Source organism: Calidris pugnax, unplaced genomic scaffold (assembly GCF_001431845.1).
Source record: "Calidris pugnax isolate Ruff unplaced genomic scaffold, ASM143184v1 scaffold27, whole genome shotgun sequence".
In the NCBI taxonomy this organism is placed as follows: Eukaryota; Metazoa; Chordata; class Aves; order Charadriiformes; family Scolopacidae; genus Calidris; species Calidris pugnax.
This window is the reverse complement of record NW_015090893.1, coordinates 6,108,933-6,129,188: the sequence shown is the minus strand read 5'-3', so window position 1 is coordinate 6,129,188 and position 20,256 is coordinate 6,108,933. Positions and strand designations below refer to the sequence as shown.

At 49.0% G+C, this 20,256-nt stretch overlaps 1 protein-coding gene across 1 annotated transcript; it reads right to left on the bottom strand.

Moving 5' to 3' along the window:
• Positions 1-4,385: 4,385 nt before the first annotated feature.
• Positions 4,386-15,577, bottom strand: C1QTNF2 (C1q and tumor necrosis factor related protein 2). The gene is made up of 3 exons (XM_014947942.1): positions 15,362-15,577; positions 8,577-8,825; positions 4,386-7,245 (listed from the first exon to the last, which is right to left on the bottom strand). The coding sequence occupies exons 2-3, from the start codon at positions 8,815-8,817 to the stop codon at positions 6,632-6,634; spliced, it is 855 nt and encodes a 284-aa protein (XP_014803428.1). The 5' UTR covers positions 8,818-8,825; positions 15,362-15,577; the 3' UTR covers positions 4,386-6,631.
• Positions 15,578-20,256: the final 4,679 nt, after the last annotated feature.

Sequence of the window (20,256 nt, the reverse complement as noted above, 5' to 3'; positions counted from 1 at the left end):
GGTGAGCAGCCAAGCTTCTTACTACCCAGGTGCCTCCAATTTCAGCACGATCCCAAAGCTAGATTGGCTCAGCAACAGCTGAGAGCTAATTTAAGCCAATTTGAGTGCTTTTGCACAGTGTAACAGTTTTCTGCTGATGAGCGGGTAGAGCTTTATCAGTTCTGGTTATCCATGTCCATCTATACCTTCCACTGCCCTGCCTGTGTGGTTCCTCTGTTGTTCCTTGTGCATTTTTAATGAGCCAAGTTTTTCTACTGGGCTAGTTTTCTGCAATTGTAGAGAGTGATACTGGTTCACAGAGAGATCTGAAGCTGACACAAAGCAAGCAGCAAGGAAGCACAGACCAGTGCAGCGAGAGGTAAGCAGGGTCTCTTTCTTCAGCACTGTTAAACTGGGATGACGTGGTTTGTGGAGTTTTGCCTAAATCTGGTTTATCCTGTTGCCTCTAAGAGCTAGTACTGCTGGGGCCAGGCAGTGTGGGTGAGATCTTGTGTGCTGTGGGGAGCAATGTCTTGCTTTACTGACTCAGCTGGACCAGGTCTAGTGCAGAACCATCAAGAAAGCTGGTCAAAGGCTGAGGAGCTCTGTGCCCTTGTGGCTGGCAGGGATGAAGGCAGAGTGAGAGCAGGGCTGCCCTTTTCCTCCTGGGGTTCATGGGTTTGGAGAGCTGCAACCCGCTTTCCTCTGCTGTTGGTAGAAGCAAGCTATGAATTATTTTCTTTTTTTTTTAAGGCAATGTTACAGGATTAGGGGTTAGGACTGTCCTTAGGAGCTGGAATTACTAAGCCTGGCTGGCAGGTATGAAGGGCTTTGACCCCAGTGAGCTGCTGTTGGGCGTGTATCCATGCTAGACCAAGCCTGTGACAGTGCAAGGAAAGAATAATATTGTATATAGTATTCTAGGGTTTAAAGAGAATTCTGCTGTGCCTCTAGGTAGCTTGAGGAGCCTGTTTTAGTCAGAGGCTTTGAAACGGTTGCAGTTCCTGACTTTCTGAGGATGCTGAGTTGAGTTGGGATGCTTGTGCCTTGCCTCAGGGCACCCAAAGCCCCCAGGGGATGCTCGTGGGCCCGTTGCTGCCCTGCAGCTTGGAATAACTGAGCTTTGTGCCTGATAATTGGCACGATGCACAAGCCAGCCTGCCCCGAGTTTCCCCTTCAAGCACACCATCCCCTTGTCCCTGCTCCTTCCTGGCCTGAGCGCTCATTTCCTTGTTCCTCCTCTCAGCCAATGCTTTATGTGGAAACTAGAAACTCTGTGAACGTACCCTTCCCTGCAGAGGTCATTCACTTCTCACCAGGCACCCTCACCAGGGACATGGCCTCTCCTGCATATGGTTGCTGGAAAGTGCAGGGAGGAATGACAGGGCCGTTATGGGGCTTACAGCAGAGCTGGAGTGGGACGTGGGGAGCTGTGGATCGTGGGCTTGTCCTGGTGTAACTGGAGTTTGTACTGCTGGACCCGGCTTGTTTCGAGTGCAGAAATGGCCCCTGGCAGTGGGAAGGGAGTGGGGCTGTGGCCACCAGGAGGCTGGACAGCAGGGAGGGTGCAGAGACCTGCCATCAGCCCCCAGGGTTGGGTAATGTTATTGTGGGTCTGCCATAGTATGGTCATCAGTGACATGGTGCTATTTAGCGAGGCAGCATTGACAAAACCTGGAAGAACAGAAAAAAGAAACTTTTTTCTCTGTGGGTTTGGGTTTTTTTGGGGTTTTTTAGTATTGGGGTGCTAACTGTTGAGTGTTAACTGGTGTAATGGAGGGCAGGCTCACCTGGGGAGCAGAGCAAAGCGGGACTGATAAATGCTCCTGGATCCTCCTTAGTCCACCAGAAGGAAGATGTGATCAAGACTTGAAGGTGTTGGTCTGCCTGGTCGAGTGGTGAAGCTCAGCAATGCTGTGCGCACGGGACATCGTGTTGGGCATATGGCCAGGGCTGCTGGGGAGGTGCCACCTTGTTCTGGTGCCTTCCCTTCATTTCCAGCTGTGACATTGCATCATTACTTTCCAGACACTCCAAATACATTGAATCCATGGTTAATATTAGTTTTCCACAGTGAAAATATTTTTTTGATGTTTGCTTTTCCTTTGAATTGTTAGCTTTGAAATGTATCGTTTTAAAAAAATGCCAACAACAAAAAAAAAACAACCCCAAAACAACCTTGTGGTCCTTTTCTGTAGACCAGCCCTGAAGGGAAGGAAAAGGGCTTTGAGAGTCTGAGTTATGGGGTGAGAAGCTGCACCAGGCAGGAGGAGTTGCCCTTGGGCTCACCAGGTGCTGAGTGCTTCCTTCCCACCCTGCTGATGTTTGTGCAGAGCTCTCAATCTGAGCTGGAAGTGCGCAGCTGTGTGGTGTCAGGGATGGATGTGGGAGGGAGAAGGCTCTGTGGGAGTAGAGACAAGCTCCTGTGGCAGAGCAGCCGCCCCTCTGCCTTGGATGTGACCTTGGGCAGGCACACGTGGTCACAGCCAGGTCCATGCTGGTCTCTAATGAGCCACAAGCTGAACCCACAGAGCCTTTTCTCTACTGCCAACTGAACACTGGAGGTGGGTGCTCCTGCCTGTCCTTCCCTCCCTGCCCTAGCATGCTGGATGTGTCAGAAGGACTCACTTGTGCCAAAATGTGGTGCAAAAGGCAGCTCTGACGCTTGTGAAGGAGGATGCTGTGGCATGACAGTCTGGTGTGAGGGTGGCAGATGTGGATGGCATCCTGTTCAGCCAGGACGTTCCTCCTTCCTGATGGCATCTGCCCATGTGCTCACCCAGCTACCACCATTCCCAGCTCTCTCCCACCATGCCAGAGGTGCTGCAGCTGCCTGGGAGTGGTGTTCTCTTGAGACAGCTTGGCTGTGAAAAATTGAGCTCTTAACTTGGTGGTTTTCCAGAAACTTTGTGTTTCTGGAATAAAAGAACTTTATGTAAATCTCAGTTTCAGTTTTAAAACAAAGTAAATAACTGCTTGGCTGGAAGACAATGGCAGCACAAACCAAAATGCAGCCCGAAGATGCAGGAACGTGCCAGAATATGTTATTTTTAAAATTCTCCAGAGTCTGAGCCAGTCATTTTGAGTTTTGTGTGTTCCCTTCTTTTAATATTTCAATGATTGGCCCTAAAGTGACCCAGACACACTTGTACCTTGCCAGCTCCCCTTCCCTCCCTCCTCTCCTGGGTGAGATGAGCCCACAGCTGCTTGAGATGATTCTTCTTGCAGGAATGGGCTGAGTGGAGACATTGTGTTCAGTGTGCAAGTTCCTTTTAAGACATCATAAGAGGAAATCCATCTTTCAGAGAAACCTGTACAAGAGGAGCCCGCGTGTCGCTTCAAATGGTCATGCTCTTTCACAGAAATGCTTATGGTACATGGTATCTTCAAATGACTTCAACCCAATGGGAGATTAATCAATCCAAAGAAGCTGTTCTTCCCTCCTGCCTGCTGCATTTTATTAGTTTGGGTTTTCCATTGCTCAGAGTCCTCTTATGGTGGCAGATGCCAGGGGCTGGGGTTGTAGGGCAGCACTGTGACCTGGTGGGGTGGCCGGGCAGTTTCCCAGGGTGGGCAGGAAGAGGCTGGAGAGAGTGGTCCTGGGCTGCTCCCGTGGGAAGGATCTCATAGCCTCCAACTGGAAGCGAGTGCTGTCGCACAGAGCACTCAGCGGGGGTCAGTGGTTCTCTTTATAGTCTGCATTTTGATATTCCAGACTTAAAAGGCTCATTTGCAGGTTTTCCTTTTCACTAGAATAAAAAGGACACTTCTTACACTGCCAGACAGTTAATAACTTCCCTTGCTTCCCGTCTGGGGAAACCAGCCCGTGTCCCCCTGAGAGGGCTGTCACCGGGAGGAGATGCTCCCTGCTGGGGCCTTCTCTGGAGATAACAAGGGAAGACTGAGTGGCTGAGCTGATCTAATTGCTCAGAGCTGCTTCCCCTCCACCCTCCTCTTCTCAGGCTATTCCCCGTGGTGCTCTCCCATCCCCTCCCAGCTCTGGTACCTGCCTGGTGCCAAGTGGGTTCAGCTCATTAAATCAGTGGACAACTAACCCGACTACAAGTCCCCCTGAGAGGGCTGTCACCGGGAGGAGATGCTCCCTGCTGGGGCCTTCTCTGGAGATAACAAGGGAAGACTGAGTGGCTGAGCTGATCTAATTGCTCAGAGCTGCTTCCCCTCCACCCTCCTCTTCTCAGGCTATTCCCCGTGGTGCTCTCCCATCCCCTCCCAGCTCTGGTACCTGCCTGGTGCCAAGTGGGTTCAGCTCATTAAATCAGTGGACAACTAACCCGACTACAAATAAAACCCAAGCAATTTAAAAAAAAAAAAGGCAAAAAACAAAACCAAAAAAACCCCAAAACCACTCCAAAAATACCCACTTCTGAAGATGGGTAATGCCCTGAATGAAGGGGAAAGTGCTGAGGAGGGAAACAGTGTCTTTTGGCAGCAGTGGGCTGTGGGCACTGCTGGATTAATTAAAAACATAGTATGTAATTTCCCTTTTGGGTGCAGCACGGCTGGGTGGTGGTCTGTCGGGGTAACATCCTCTCATGTCCCACCACCTCCCTCAAGCTGCCCCGAGCTCGTGCTGTTGCGGGGGAACCTGTGTCGGGGCAGAGACCTGCATGTGCCTCAGCTCAGCCCAAAAGCAGTCATTTTCCCTGCTGGGCTGTCCAGGTGGGAGTCTGGGGCTGGGCATTGAGGGAGAAATGCCATTCTTGAATTGCTGCTGCCTTTGGGAAGCTGCCTGCACCCCAGGACACCCTAAATGAGGGAGCTTTGGAAAGAGAAATGTATTATCTGAGCAACCACTGCCAAGAAAAGGACACCTGCCACCTGGGTGAGCAGCTTCAGGGGAACAGACAGATCTTATTCTTCCACCTTTCAGGTTTCCTTCCACAGAGAGCAGAAAACTCTGTGCATTCCCCACCTTGCTGGGCTGGGAGGGGGGAAAATATTCCTGTTGCACCAGCCCCTACAAAATCCATTGCTAAACCCAACAGCGTCTGTGGAATCTGTAACACGGTTTTGCAATACTTTCTGGGAAGCCACTTTTATAAATGTCAATGCTATTCCAGCAGTGCTTTTGTTCAGCTTTATTTTATAAAATAACGTACTTGAAAATATTTTGGTAAGATATAACGCAATTAATGTAGTTCATGAAAATCATGCAAATATTTTGACTTGTAAAAGTAAAAAAAACAACAACCTGAAAACCTTTGTTCTTATGGGATATCCCTTCAATGCCTAAATATGATGATTAGAGGAGCTGGAAGTTCATGAGAGTTTTTACCAGATGATAAAGGAGATGAGAAATAAGACTGGAAAACAAGAAGATACACCAGATGATGAGGAAGAGACTCCTTCCTTTGGGCTACTGATATGGGGACCCCTGTGTTACAGGAGTGTTGGACACCCTGGGGCAAGGTGGCCTGACCCAGTGGCTTTGTAGCAGGAGAACTCTGCTCTGGTAATAGTGAACCATTTTGGTGCATGTCCCTGTGTTAGCTGATACAGAGGAGGAATAAGAATTGCAATGCTCAGCTTAGCAGAAGCAGAAAGCTCAGCTGAGCAAAAGTTCAGCTTTTGAGTTTCCTGGGGTTTTTTTGGTTTTGTTTTAGGTTTTTTTTTTTCATACAGTTTAGAGCCAAAACATTGGTTTTGGAGCATTTGTAATACTTGAAGTACAACATAGAAAAAGTAAAGCAGCAGTAAGATAGGGTCTTGCTGTAGCATTAAGCCCTTGAGGAGGATCTCAGCAGCACCACAAGTATCTCCTTCCAGGAAAAACTGGCAGGGATGAAGGAAGGGGCTATTAATGAATGTGTTTCTGGAGTGAAGTTCATGCTGACTTTGACAGTTCAGTCTTCTCTGTAAAGTTCCTCCTCCCCTGTGGCTTGGAGGCCCATGGGTATTTGGCTTGCATGGTCCAGTTTAGGCTCTGGTCACAGTTGACCAATGCTTGTCTGAAACCAGGAGTGGGACCCCAACGCTGGTTGTTTTGAGGCTGAAATCTGAGAAATGCGGGTGGTGCTCAGCGCAATGGCTTGTGTCTTAGGAAGAGTCTTGGCTTTAGCCTGCAAAATGAGATCTCTCTTTTGTGTCATTCTCTATTTAGACCAGATGCCTTTGCCTATTAGTGCTGCTTTGATAAGGCCAAGTAGCTGACAATTTCCTAACTCTTAAGTAGCTGGTGAAGTGTAACTCTGTATCGACAAGGATTATTATTACTATAGGGTGTGGGAGGAGGAGGCACAGTGAGAGAGTCTCCAGCATCAGTGGGAATTTCTGAGCACAGCTTTCAGGAAATGGTTGTTGGTTTCCATGTTTTATAATATAATAATCAAAGCATTCTGCACCAGTATTAAAGTTACATGTCCATGGCATGTTGGAATAATGATGGAAAACATAATGGGTGGTTCTGAGATTTAGAGATTCATGAAGCTGCTTAAAGGTGAGTCCTACTGGTCCTGATAGCCTGTGGATGAGTTGGTGGCATCAAGTAAATACCTAAATAGCCAATAAAGGCTGATCGTGCTAAAATGTGGAATTGTATGATAATCCCACACATGTCCATGTACAGGCTACACTTTGCTGGACTGAGGTCTCATGCGTTTCCTATTTTTTCCCCACAGGCTAGTTTCTCATCCTATATTTCGTTGAGATAATCTTGATCAGGGTATATCAGGAAGCCAGTAAATAAGCTGTCTGTCCAGTAGGGATCATAAAAGAGCCCATTTTGTTCTGAGTAAAAGATCTGCAGCCATACCTCATCCTCCTGCTTCAGAGAAAGGATGGTTGATCCAGAGGCTACGTCATGGTTTCCAGTGTTGGCATCAAAAGTCTTGATCCGGTACTGCCCATTGTGGACCAAGCCAATGGCCAAATGTTTGTTGGCCAAAGTGATATCATAAGTGAAGTAGTAAATGCCTGGGATGCTGCATATAAATTTCCCACTGGAAGCATTGTAATGTCCTCCTTCATTCATCAGGATCCTGTCAAATTTGATGGGCAGCCTTTCCCTGGGGTAGCTCTTTGAGACTGCCACAGAGAAGGCAGATTTGGCTTTGTTGGAATTACAGGTGCAGGGTCCTGGCAGCCCGGTCTCGCCCTTGTTCCCTTTGGGCCCTTTCTTTCCTGGTGCTCCATTTTTTCCAGGATTACCCTTTAAACCCTTGGGTCCTCGTGGGCCTGCCTTGCCAATAGCTCCCGCTTTCCCCTTTGGTCCTGGCTTGCCAGGGTTTCCTGTTCTGCCTTGTGGACCTAGAAGACAAATAACCTTGTAAATTTTTCAGTGAAAGAACTGATATGGCAAGTGGAAGGGGATTATATCATTGCAGCAGTGTCTTTTCATTTAGGAGGAAAACCTTGCTGGTGAGAATCCTGATGAAATACCACCTGGGGCTGGACATCTGTCAGGACTGAGTAACTGTGTTAGGTGGGTTGTTGGCATGATAACAATGGGACTCAGGAGCAGGACAGTCTGTCCCTTGTAAGGACTGAAAGGCTGGTTCAATTATCTGCCTCGCTTGAGAAAAAGGAGCAATTAATTATAAAGCTAGCCAAGAACAAGCTTTAAATGTGTAGGTTTTTCAGGAGTGGGACAGGTTTGTGGTGCTTTTGGAATGTAGCTTTGAGCAGATGGGGTACTTTTAATCTCTTTTCTCTTTTTTTTTTTCTTAACATTTAACATGAAGCTGTTCTTTAAAAAAAAATAACTAAAATTCTAGGTGTAGTAAAAAGCCCAGCCTAGTTGGGGGATGAACCAGTCGTGAGCCAGAAGACACCCAGTGCAGGGACTGCCGTGAGATGGGAAGCGAGCTGGGCTGTCGCAGTGATGCTGAAACTGCTGATCAATGCTGATTGCAGGAGTGTCTGATATAAGACAAATTCGTAGGAATTTATAGCCTGTCTCTTGACCTGCTGTAGCAAGACTAGATTTAAATGCAGCTGCGGGTGGAAACCTGCCCTCCAGATTCCCCGTTTCGGGGGTGGGAGATGAGAAGGTGCAGCTTTGGTGCACTGGTGTTACGCTGAATCAGGAGTGCACTCTAGTGTGGCAACGGGAAATCACTGCTTCCTCCCCAAAGCAGGTCCTGATGCTTACTGACTGTGCGGCTGGGTCTGAAGGAGAGCCCCGCCTCAGGATTAAAGAAGGGTTGTTGTTAGCTTTGATTTAGATTGAGCATGGTCAGAGCAGTGCCTGGCACCCAGCTGGAGTGCTCCAGGGAGCGATTACTTCATTTTTTGCCTGGCTTTGTTTTGCTTGAGAGCACCACATTGTCTCATCTAAAGAGCATATATTGGAACAGGGACAAACCTCACCTCATAGCAAAGTGCAGCGTTGCAATGGGAACTGCACACAGCGTTACGATGCTGTCAGCAAATAGTGTGAGTCTGAACCCTCCTGGCTGGAGCTGACAAGTGTGAGATGTTGGAGGGGGGGGGAGAGTGGAAGTTTCTGGAAGAGCTTCCTATGAGATGTTGTCTGTCCTGGGGCTCAGATTTGGGGTGACAGGTTGCTGTTAACTGGGCTGTTGCACTATTGCTTTTACATTTTACCCTTGTTGTGTTAGGAAGAATTTCTTTCTTACCTTCATCTCCGTGCTCGCCTTTATCCCCGTCCTTGCCATCCTTGCCATCTTTGCCTGGGAATCCCATCCTGCCGACCGTCCCTGGAGCCCCGGGTGAGCCGGGGGGTCCTGGTGGCCCGGGGGGTCCCGGCAGGCTGCATGCCAGCTGGGGACCTTCCTGCTGCGGTCCCTTGGCAAAGCCCCCCAGGATATGGTTTGCCACACAGGGCACAGTCCAGAGCAGGAGGACAGCAGAGATCATGGCTCAGCCTGCAAAAAGGAGATGGGACGTGGCTGTTGTGTGTGGCAGCCAGCATGTGTGGGTACAGTGGTGTCCCCTCCGCTGGGACGGTGTGTTTTAGAAGCTTGCATAGGAGATAATTGAGCCTTTTTTTTTTTTTTTTTGGCAGGGTGGAGGAGCTGTTTGTTTTGGTGTGAAAACAATTCAAAGATTTGGTTCATGGAGTTTTCTAGGCCTGAGCGTTACATTTTTTTTTTTTTTTTTTTTGAAACCTGGTCTTCTCTGAGTCTGTCTGTGGCCACCCCTCGTTTTGTTCCCTGGGCTTCTTTTTCCTCCTTTTCCCTGGAACACAAATAGTGATGGCAGAGGGGTGCAGAAAGCAGCCGCTCAGGGCTAGGGGAGCGGAGGATAGAGAAAGGGTTTTGGTGTAAAGTTCCCAGTAAGACCTGCCCAGTGGCTGGGTCACTGGGGTTTCTTACCCAGCACAAAACCAAAATCATGTGGTGCAGGGCTGAATTTAGAAGACGGGCTTGTGGAGGCTTTGGGCCAAGGCAGTCCTTACTGCCTCTTGGCTGACTGGGGATGTCCCATTCCTCGTTGCACCCTGGCTGCGTGGCACTGCACAGCCTGCAGCCCAATTGCCCCCCATGTCTCTGGCTCGGTGTCGGGGTGCAGCCACCCCTGCAGCAGTGACCAGCCCCACTGCACCTCTGCCGGGGGTTTCCTAACCCCTTGCCACGCTGACCTACCTCTCTGAGTGGGGCAGTAGCTCAGTTTTTATGTCTCCTGTCTCTGTAAAGTAGCAATTGCTTTAAGTATAGCAGATGCCAAGCAGATGCTTTTTTGGAGCATCCCAGGCTCTGCCTTCTTTCATCATGGGAGGCTGAGCCTCCTGGGCTTGTCTCACTCCCCTCCTGGATGGGGAGACAGTGATAGAAAATAATTTCTGGAATAAAGCTATTCCCATGAAACTGCTAATAATACAGAACACTTATTATACAGTAAAATATTCCTCTGGATGTCTGTGCATGGAGCTCTTTGCAAATGGCTATCTATGCTCCATGTGCAACTCTTGGGTAACTCCACTGCATCTTGAAATAGTGCTCAGATATAGCAGCAGTGTAGAGAAGATGCTCAAAATCAGGCTGAATGATGAAAGCTATCTTCAGGCATGACCCACCTGAGATTGGTGGGGTATTGAGGTGATTGAGGTATTAGAAGCATTCAAAATAGAATTGGGGTTCTGCACGTGGTAACAGAGATAGTAAAAAAGAGAGTTTCCCCTATGGTATCAGTCTCTGACTACCCATGTCAAAGCTGCTCCTGCCATCTCCTCCCCAGAAGAGAAAGCCTCCCCATGCCCAGGCTGAGGATTTCTCCCTCCCTTTGCTCTGCCAGTTACAGTCATGACCACCAGCTCCACAGCAGGGCTAGTGCTCCCTGGTGGCCACGAGCCACAGGCTGAGGGCAGGTGCTGATGGAGTTGGGATCTTTTCAGTTGTATGAATATGGAAACAAGCTGGTGGGGGATGAAAGGCATCCCCCGGCCCAATTTCATTCTTTCAGCTTCTGAAGCTGGAGTAGCCCTTGGAGAAATGAGACACAAAGCTTAAAACTGCGCCATGCAAATCTGTGGCTGGTTCACTATTTTCTCAGTAGGTCTTTGATTAGGAGAGATCAAACAGTCTCTGACTACCCATGTCAAAGCTGCTCCTGCCATCTCCTCCCCAGAAGAGAAAGCCTCCCCATGCCCAGGCTGAGGATTTCTCCCTCCCTTTGCTCTGCCAGTTACAGTCATGACCACCAGCTCCACAGCAGGGCTAGTGCTCCCTGGTGGCCACGAGCCACAGGCTGAGGGCAGGTGCTGATGGAGTTGGGATCTTTTCAGTTGTATGAATATGGAAACAAGCTGGTGGGGGATGAAAGGCATCCCCCGGCCCAATTTCATTCTTTCAGCTTCTGAAGCTGGAGTAGCCCTTGGAGAAATGAGACACAAAGCTTAAAACTGCGCCATGCAAATCTGTGGCTGGTTCACTATTTTCTCAGTAGGTCTTTGATTAGGAGAGATCAAACTGAAGCCAAAGGATTTTTTTTTTTTTTTAAGGAATTAGCCATGTATGACTTTGATACAACTCCTGCCCTTGGGCTGAAAGGTAGGCACTTTTATTTGATGGAAAAGGCTCCTGTGAAATTTTGTCTTTTCCCTCATTACAGCTGCCTCTGATGGTAGGGGGCTAAATACTTTACAAGAATCATCCATTTGCATGGGCTTTCTTAACACATCCCAAAGTCCTGCTAACGAAATACAGAATATAAGAGAGGATTGAAAAGCAAGCAAACTCCCTTTCATATATTTCTTCATCCCTTGGTGCTGAAGCAAATGTACAGTTAAACGCAGAAGCAGTAGAAGATGAGCTGGGATATCCCAGACCTTTCAATCTGTCGGTGGCCTTTTGCACAGGCGAGGTCCTGCTTGTCACTAAGCCAAACACCAGGAGGCTTTAGCATCTCTCCAGTAGTGTTATGTTTAACTCCTGCACTGGAAATAAGATGCTTAAAGTATTGTATAAATTTCACGTTGGCCTTAGCACTCTTATCCTGCTATTGGCTCCTGAAGGGGGTGGAAATGCATATTATATGCTCCAAATCCAGCAAGCAATATGCTCCATATTAATGCTGAGTGGGAGCCCCCCAGTTCTGTACTATGTATAATTAAGAACATGCAGAGGAGTGGGAAATGCAAAACAGATCTCCGGGCTGGATTTGGCTGCTGAGCTATTTTGTTCTTCAGCTCTTCCGCTTTTCTTGTACCTAAGTTTATTTGCTGCTGGTGAAAGGTGCCGGTTTAATGGCCTTGTGAGACAGAAATCATGGATAAGTATTAATGCAGACAGTGGAATAAAGGCTTCTTGGTTCACGGGAAGGGAAACAAAGTGTTAGAATGTTGGTGGAGTGGGGAGGTCCCAAGGAAAGCTACATCCCTGCTTCCCAGTAACCACCTCAAATGGGGCAGAAGAGAAGTGAGAGGCGTCTGGAGAGGGCTGACAGTAATAAGTAGTGGCAAGGAAAAATGTCACTGCAGAGCATAACCTGGAAAAAAGCTGGGACTGCTTCGTGTGGAGAAGAAATGGGCAAGAGGGAGCACAGGGCAAGGAGGGCAGCTCCTTCTCTTAAAGTCTCTCACCATAACTACTTCTGTTACCTTCAGACAATCCAGTTACTTGACCTAATGTGATAAAAAGTGGCAAATGGAAAATACCCCAAGGCTGGGAGGTCAGTAGTACTGGTACTTGGATAGACAGGGGATATTTGACTACCTGGAGCCATGCTCTGGCTCAGCTCCCGAGTCGGTGTTAATTAATGGCTGCACAAGAACATTTCATCCCACATCACAGCAGCGCGTGTGGGATGCAAAGCACAGTCACATTCACAAGAGGAGCTATAAATAACCTCTTAAAGAATTCTCTTTGAAAGAAAACAAACTTCATGCTGTTCCACCTTAAAAGGAAAATTGCTCCTCGATGTAGCACGTATGATGAGCTCCAAAAAGCAAATTGGAAACAGATCAGCATCTTTCCTCTCTGCAGTACGGGCGACAGGCCTGGCACCGGAGCCCCTGCTGCACGGTTTTAGCTGAGGTCTTACTTTTCTAGTGACATTTTACTTAATGTCTTTGTTAATAGGGCTTTGGAGACTTTTTGGGCCGTGACCGATGCCTGTTGTGCGTGAGTGTGCCCTGTGCCCGGGGGTTATGGGAGCTGACTGGGGGAGGGCTGCTCAGGGAGGAGAGGAGATCCTGTGTCATCTGACCAGGTGTGGGGACTGGCAATGGCTGTAGTTTGTATCTGCTGCTGAAATGCAAATGTTCAGCTTCTCAGCACCTGGGGAGAGCACAGTGGCATTGGGCACTGATTTCAGCGTGGGAACAGAAAGTGGACCAGCTTCACTTAAACAAGTTACCTCAGGTGTCTGCAGCATGGGCATGGCTGGCCAGGCCTTAGGGCTGCCATCTCCTGGCTTCTCCCCAGCAGAGCCTGGGGCAGCACCAGCACTTGCTTGAGGTTATCAAACGTGTTACCAAGAGGAGAGGTGCTCTGGCCCTTCACGTGTGGAGTGCCTCTCCCTTGGTGACAGCATGTTGGTGATGGGTGAGGTCTTATGCACGCAGAGATGCTTTTCTTCCTAGTACTTAAAAATATCCCCCGGAATCAGTGTGGTCTATAAAACTGTCCTGTGGATCCCCACCGGGTAATTTTGGAGAATGCTTGCCAGGAATCAAACCAGGAAGGGGACAATTTTGGATAGCATTCACTTCTGAATCTTAGAGCTAGGGTACAACTTTATAGAAAACACCTCAGGGCAAATAAAGCAATAAAGACAGAGCATCTCTGATTTGCAGGCATGGTACAAGCAGAGCTGAGAGATTACTGGCTTCTCTCTTCCTAACAAGCTGCACGTTTATGTGTCTTCACTTACATGATGAAATGTATGAATCATAGAGTTGTCTAGGTTGGGAGGGACCTTTAAGATCATCTAGTCCAACCATCAACCTAACTGATATAAAAGCAACACTAAACCATGTCACTAAGCTCTATGTCAATCCGTCTTTTAAAGACCTCCAGGGATGGTGCCTCAACCACATCCCTGGGCAGCCCATTCCAAGGCTTAATAACCCTTTCAGTGTAAAAATTTTTTCCTAATATCCAATCTGAACTTCCCCTGCTGCAACTTGAGGCCATTTCCTCTTGTCCTATTGCCTGTGACTCAAAGCAAGCGTGTGACTGAAATGGGATGTTCTGACTCTGCCTCATGGCCTTTACACGACACCCCCTTTTCTGGTTTAGAATGTTTTGTTGTCATTGTTATTGCTTCGGTGGGTCCTTCTCATCCTGCTGGAGTCCAAGCCCTTGTCAGAGGCTGCCTCGTGCCTGGCTCTCCTGGGGAGGTGAGACTGGGGCATAGCTTTCCTCAGGACAGAGAGATGTTGGGAGCGGGTATCCTGCCTGGCTCCCCAGCTGCCCTCACCAGCCTGTTTGAAGCAGACGTTCATACGCTTGGAAGGATTTGAACCTGACCCCCCTGGGCTGAAACCTGAGCATCCTGTGGGTGTCACGGAGCATCTGTGCAGGGGGACTGCAAACCTGTGCTCTCCAATAGCTTTTCTGTGTGTGCTCCTTGTTGCCAGAGCTACAGCACATCACTCTGTCACCCCAGAGCCTCCATCCCTAGGAGCTGTGTCCCCACAGGGCTCCTTGCAGCCCCCAGTCTGGACCTGCAGCTCCTGTTTCTGCTGGCTGCTGCAGCGTGGGATGCTGCTGGAGGGGCCTCATGGGCAGGAACTTGGGGGGACACGTCTCTTGCCCTGCCCCCCCTGTGGCTTTGGCTGCCATGACATCCCTGCTCTGCACGGCTCCTGCGAGCCCCCGTGTGACCACCCTTGTCCCAGCCCTGCTACAGGTGAATTTCCCAAGACACTTCACAGTTAAGAAGGCAGACCAATTCTATGGATCTATATGCAGTAAAAAGGCATTTCTGTAAGAAAAGATTTTGCCTGTAAGGGTGAGCCCCAGGCATGAAGGATCAGTGGTAGTTTCTGCTGCTTACAGGGCAGCTGGGCTGAAATCCCATCAGAGGGAAAATCCCGGAGGGTTTGCCAGGTGTGGAGTGGTTTGGTGGCATGTGCGGTGGCCAGATGGTGATTTTTGGCCACCCTGTGCCATGAGATGGTGGCGTGTGCCTGCCCACGGGGAGCAAAAGCACAGAGAGGGAGAGGAGAGTCTGGGGGGAGTCGCTGCTCAGAGGGAGGGAGGAAGGAGCAGGGTGGTCCGAGAGGGGACCCAGCAGTGAACAAAAAACTGCGACTTTCTACTCTGATTCCTTTCAATACTTGAGGCTTTCTTAAACAAAACAACCATCTTCTTACTTCACAATTTCCCAGCATACCTCAAGGTGTCTTAATTAGTCTTCAAAATAATCATTACCTCTGTGAGCCTAATTCTCAGCTCTAGTGGTTGCCCTGTGGCATCCCCAAGGTGGAAGCCTAAGGAGCCCTTGGGTGTATGGGGCTGATATAGATAAAAGATGGTGTGCCACTGGTGACAGCAGCTGAGATGGACCTATTTAATTTCTGATATAAGCCAATGAAGTAGTTACGTCAGATAGAAGTTTGATCTGTTATCTGCTATTGCACAAAGCAATGTCAAAAGAGATAAAGGAGAGCAGTGCATCCTCTGTGCCTGAGCCTGCATCACTGTCTCAGCTTTAGGCAGCCAGGGATGCCCGTGGCAAACCTTCCCTAGCCCCAGGCTAAAGCCCTGTTACAGAAGCTGCTGATTGGTACCAGAGCGAAGGGAGAGGCTGCAGTTTCAGCTGTATGAGGTAGATGCTCCCAGTAAAAGTCTGAGGAATGTTTCCTTCCTGGACTATTTCTTCTAACTGGTGACTGTTGCCTGTATGGATTCCTGTGCAGGCACTGGAAACCTGAGTGCTCAATGATTTAGACCTTATTTGGTAAGTTTTCAAAGTTAAGAGGAGGGTGAGGGGAAGGAAAAGTGAATCTACTCACCACGACTAATCTCTTCAGTGAGATCTTGACAGGCTCTGGAAAGCTACAGGACTTCAGGCGGATGTTTTGCTGCCGATGAGTGTCACGGGCAGAGCCCGAGCCCCGTCCTGCTGCAGCGGCGTCCTTCGGAGGGGTGTACGATACTGACTTCAGTCTTTATTTTCTATTAACATTTTAATCCGTTTTGTGCAGATTGCTTGCTTCCTGCAGCAGCTCCAGGTTTTGGCTCAATGTTGCCAAAGGCATATTTTTGTTATTGTGTAATGGGTCTGCGCCTCTTCCTCTGTCACGTGGCACGGGAAGAAATCTTTACGCACATATGGCTGGAAAGCTCTTGGTGCTTGGGGAGTTTTTCCCTTTCTCTCTCCCTTGCAGTCTTGCATGAAAGGTTCAGGATCATTTCTGACCAATTCTGCCTCTCTCTGCTGCAGCCCCTGCCTGTGCAAGCAGAGTTTGTAAGGGAACGAGGAACATGGATTGAACTAGGGAACAACTTCGACACTTAATCCCAGAGCATTAGCAAGGGAAGCAAATCTTGTCCTAAGGGTGGAAAGTCGCTTCTGAAACAATTTAGACAAACAGATTATGGCACATCACTGCAGGCTTGAATTAAAGGACATAGAGGTGAAGCAGCAGCTTTGCAAATGTGGATTTTGAGAGGATGTACCTCTCAAATGTACCTGCATGTACCTTAGTCCTGCTTCAAGTGGACATGCAAGACAAAACATGGAGACTTTGCCGTAGGGATGGCAGGGTGGGAATGCTTCTGTCTTTGGAAAGGGCTGGGATTTTGTTTTTAAGATTACAAAGTAATTGCCCAACCCCTAGCAATTGCTTAAGGTAAGGCAGTAACACCAGAAGCAGTGGCTGAAGTTCAGCCTTAGCTCTGCCAACGCAGAAGTGTTGAGTTGGAGTAAATCCCTGTCCCTTCGTGTTTCTCCTCTGCAGCAGGTCACGGTCTTGCAGCCCTGAGCAGGGTTGATATCCTGGCTTGTACCAGCCCATTAAACCCAGAATTTCAAATTCTTTACAACTCCCAAAATTGCCTAAGAGCCCCCAGGGACATGCAGAGACACAAATGAGGGGTTGAAGAGTTTTCTGACCCCGTTCCCTCCCTCCCCGCTTTGCAGGATGCTCTGTGATGCTGCTGGGGTTGGTACGGACCAGACTTGTCTTTTTAAGGGTGCGATGGGGAGAGTCTAAATGGGAGCTGTGAGATGCTCCAGATGTGGAGCCTGGCCCCACAGATGCCCAGGCTGGCAGCATGGGATCTTATTGGGGACCCATCACCCTGCTGGGAGGGCAGTGATGGCCCTGGGACCATCCTCACCCTGCTCTGCCCCAGCCAGGACCTGCACAGGGCTTGGGACAGGCATGTGCTCAGTGGCGGGGCTCCCAGAGCCTGCCCTGCAGCTCTCCAGCCAGAAAATATTTTCTGCTTAGTGCAGATTATCAGCTGATTGGGAGTGTGCTGGAACTTTCATTCCTTACTCTGCCAGAATCCATGCTTATTGGAGCTGTTGTGTTTTTTTTTTTTTTTTTTTTTTTTTTTTTTTTTTTTTTTTTTTAAGCTTTCCCCTGCACTTGCTGTTGGAAGATGGTGGGAATGGATATAATGTAAAAATGAAGTACGTGTACAGTTTGCTTTGTGAGCTGTAATCAGTTCAGCTGCTCCAGGGAGGGGTGGGAATGTTTGGCCGAGGAAGGAGAGGGCTGTTTTCCAGCTGAGCTGATGGTCCCTCAGAGCTCCTTCAGAGCCAGCATCCCAGCCCCCAGCTCCCCAATGGCTCAGCGATGTTCCCTGCCATTGAACAACCCCCCCTCCCCAAACCCACACAATCATCACCTTAAATTTCACTGGGGTGAAGGCTGTTTTAGAAAAGCTGCCCTATGGCTGCAGAGCTCTGGCGTACACGTGGGGAGCTGCCCCCATTCCCTCTGCCCCGCTGGCATTGGGGTGAGTACAGGTGGGGACGCCCCCAGACACGGGCTCCAAGAGCTGCTCGCTCCTGGGGCAGCTCTGGCGATTGGCTGAATATGAATTTTCATTTTTTTGCCTGTTTCCATCAAGTCTGTAGGAATCCAGTTCTCTTGGAGAGCCTCTCCCGCTTGGGTGTGGGGCTGGAGTCAGCCAAAAGGCTGAAGGTGTTGCAGGTGCGTGGGTCCAGCCTTGGGTTTCTTATGGATGAAGACTTCCCATAGGCTTTGCCAGGGGTGCCAGTGGGTTGGCCTGGGAAGCCACAGTGGTTTCCTCAGACACTAATGGTGTTGAGGAGAAAAAGCACTTATGCTTATCGCAGTATTTCAGTTGGAAGTGATCTTTAAGATCGAGTCCAACTGTTAACCCAGCACTGACGAGTTACCCCTAAACCATGTCCCTCAGTGCTACATCTGCATGTCTTTTAAATGCCTCCAGGGTATCCCAAAACTGCCCCATGGCAGCTGTCCCGGGGCTTTGGGATGGGGGCAAAACGGGCCAGGGATGAAATGATGCTTGAGAACCCAGGAGTCCTGCCAGACGACTCAAGGTGTGACTGGGGAAGCCGCTGTTATGGGTGACTTTGTGGCCGGGTGGGTGGTGTGTTGAAGGCAGGGAGAGCCTGACCTAGTTGGGCGGCGTGGGGAGAGGCAGAGGCAGGGCTGGGGAGCTGCTGCCAGGCAGATGGAAAATATGTCTGTGCAGCGACGCTGAGCCCAGCTCACCCGGGGTCCCAGACAGCTCTGCTGGAGAACATGTTTGGCAGCACACTCTGTTAAATAAATAAACTGCCCGTTCGCAGTGAAACAGAGCAGCCCTGAGACTCGGTTTTCAGTTTGCTTTGTTTCAGCTGGATGTTGCAGGGAAATGTTACAAGAGGTTGCATCTTGGCTGTGCTGCTTTTGAGCAAAAGCCTCCTGCTGTGACCATCGCGGTTCTCACCATTGATCACGGGGAGCCAGCTTGGGCTGATGTCCACCTTGATAGAGCCCCACAGGACACGTGTGGGGCTAGGGGTGATGCTCTCCACCGTGGATGGGCTGCTGGGGCCTGTTGTGGTGCTTCCTCCTGGGCAGCAAAGCCATCCTGCCCTTGTGTGCATTCCCCTCCTGGCCCGGGAGGTGCTGCCTGGCCAGGGCTGGGGCTGCTCCACACTGGTGAGGTCCCATCACCTGCCCACATCCTCAGTGTCCCCAGCACAGGGTGCTGCTGTGAAGCCTGTAGGGTATCACAGAACCAGTGTCTCCAGTGTTACATGGGACACTTAATTCTCAGGTCACCTTGACCTATCTGAAGATAGAGGACTTCCTTTTGTACTCAACCTATCTGAAGATAGAGGACTTCCTTTTGTGTTGGACTTCCAGACCAACCACATTTGTTTCAGCACCTGCTGCTGTGGTAGCTATCAAGTTTACAAGAGACCAAGAACCTTATGCTTAAGGAAGGATCATAAAAATAAGGTGAAGCCCAACAGGAAGATTGTCTTTTAATCCAACAATACATAAAGAGATTAAATCTCTTGGGAGAAAGAAGCCTTTAATTTTAAAGTTAAAATTCTAACAGATTTAAAGTTTGAAATAATAGATTTTTATATTACAGCTAAGCTGAGAAATGATTGAAAGCTAGGGTGCTCAAAACTTCTTAGACTTCTCTCTGCATTCCATCTTCACCTCAACAAGTTTGTGAAACATGAATACTTAAGATATCTAAACTCTTATGTCTAGCAAAAATATTGGAAAAGAAGTGTCTAGAACTCCTGCTTCCAAAATCCAATGCTCTGTGCCTTCCTGTCCTTTAGATAAAGCTGGTTGGGGGAACGTGTGGCTGGTGTGGGAAGAGAAAGGTGCATCATCCAGCACCTGCAGAGCAAACAGTGTTATTGTGGCTCTGGTGTCTCCTGAAGGTGAGCCACAGCTGGCTCCCACCCCATGGCGGCAGGACGGGGCTGCGTCCCAGCGAGGAAGGGGTTTCCCCTGTTTGCTCTCTGAGTGCTAACGTGTTCTGCTGTTACAGATACAGACCTTGCAGCAATGACTTTGTAACTGAATAAAATGACTCAGCAAATGCCAAAATAGCTGGAGTTCACACAAGGGCTGGAGGCAGCCTGAAGTGCAGCCTCCCCATTGCACTGGGAAACGGCGATGAAAATGTGCTGCTCTTCAAAGATGAGTGTTGGTGCTTTGGGGGGTTTTTGGAGATACTGATGGGAAGGAAAAAGCATTTTTCTACCCAACAGGCCTCCTGGCTTAGTGTGGACTGGTGATTTGAGTAATTTTTATTGCCCTGCCTAAAAGGAGTTTGGAAGTCTGTGAGCAGTCTTCAGAGAGTGATTGTCCCTCTCCAAAAGCCCCCATAAAAATGAGTCAAATCTCTGTTTAAACTTCAAGGACGCCCTTGAGACGATTAGCTCTGCCTAGGAACTGCAGTCCTAACCCATTAAGATAAAAATAAATAGAGCTTATTTTAGGAAGAGGGAAGCAGGAACTAGCCCAAGCACCCGTGAGCTGTGCAGATGATGTTAAGGTTGGGATTTTTTGTCTTGTGCACCTTCTAATTCTACGTGAAATTCAGCAATCTTTTTGACTTGCCACAACTGGCTTCTGCCTAGGTAACTAATAACATGGTTAGACAAGAAAAGACTCCTCTGAAAATGCCTTGTATTCCCCCAAACACTCCAGCCCTGCTTCTGAAGTCTGTAGCACCATCAGCAGTCCCAGTAACCTGGGGCCATGGGCAGTGTTTGCCCAAGCCAGGGAAGCCAGTGACAAATGTCACTTACCCGTGTCACGGTACAGTGCCTCTATCCTTCAGGGCGAAGCAGCAGCCCCCAGAGACACGTGAAAAATTACTTCCATCGCGTGTGAACAGTGACAGTTTGCGCAGATAGGAATAGCTACAGATAAAATCCCCTCTCCTG

What these genes read in the sequence shown, in the direction of transcription:
- C1QTNF2 (XM_014947942.1), bottom strand. Translation starts at nt 8,817, where the DNA reads ATGATCTCTGCTGTCCTCCTGCTCTGGACTGTGCCCTGTGTGGCAAAC. An exon ending in AGGCGAGCACGGAGATGAAG is followed by an intron (nt 7,246 to 8,576) that starts GTAAGAAAGAAA and finishes TTTGTCTTCTAG; the next exon opens with GTCCACAAGGCAGAACAGGA.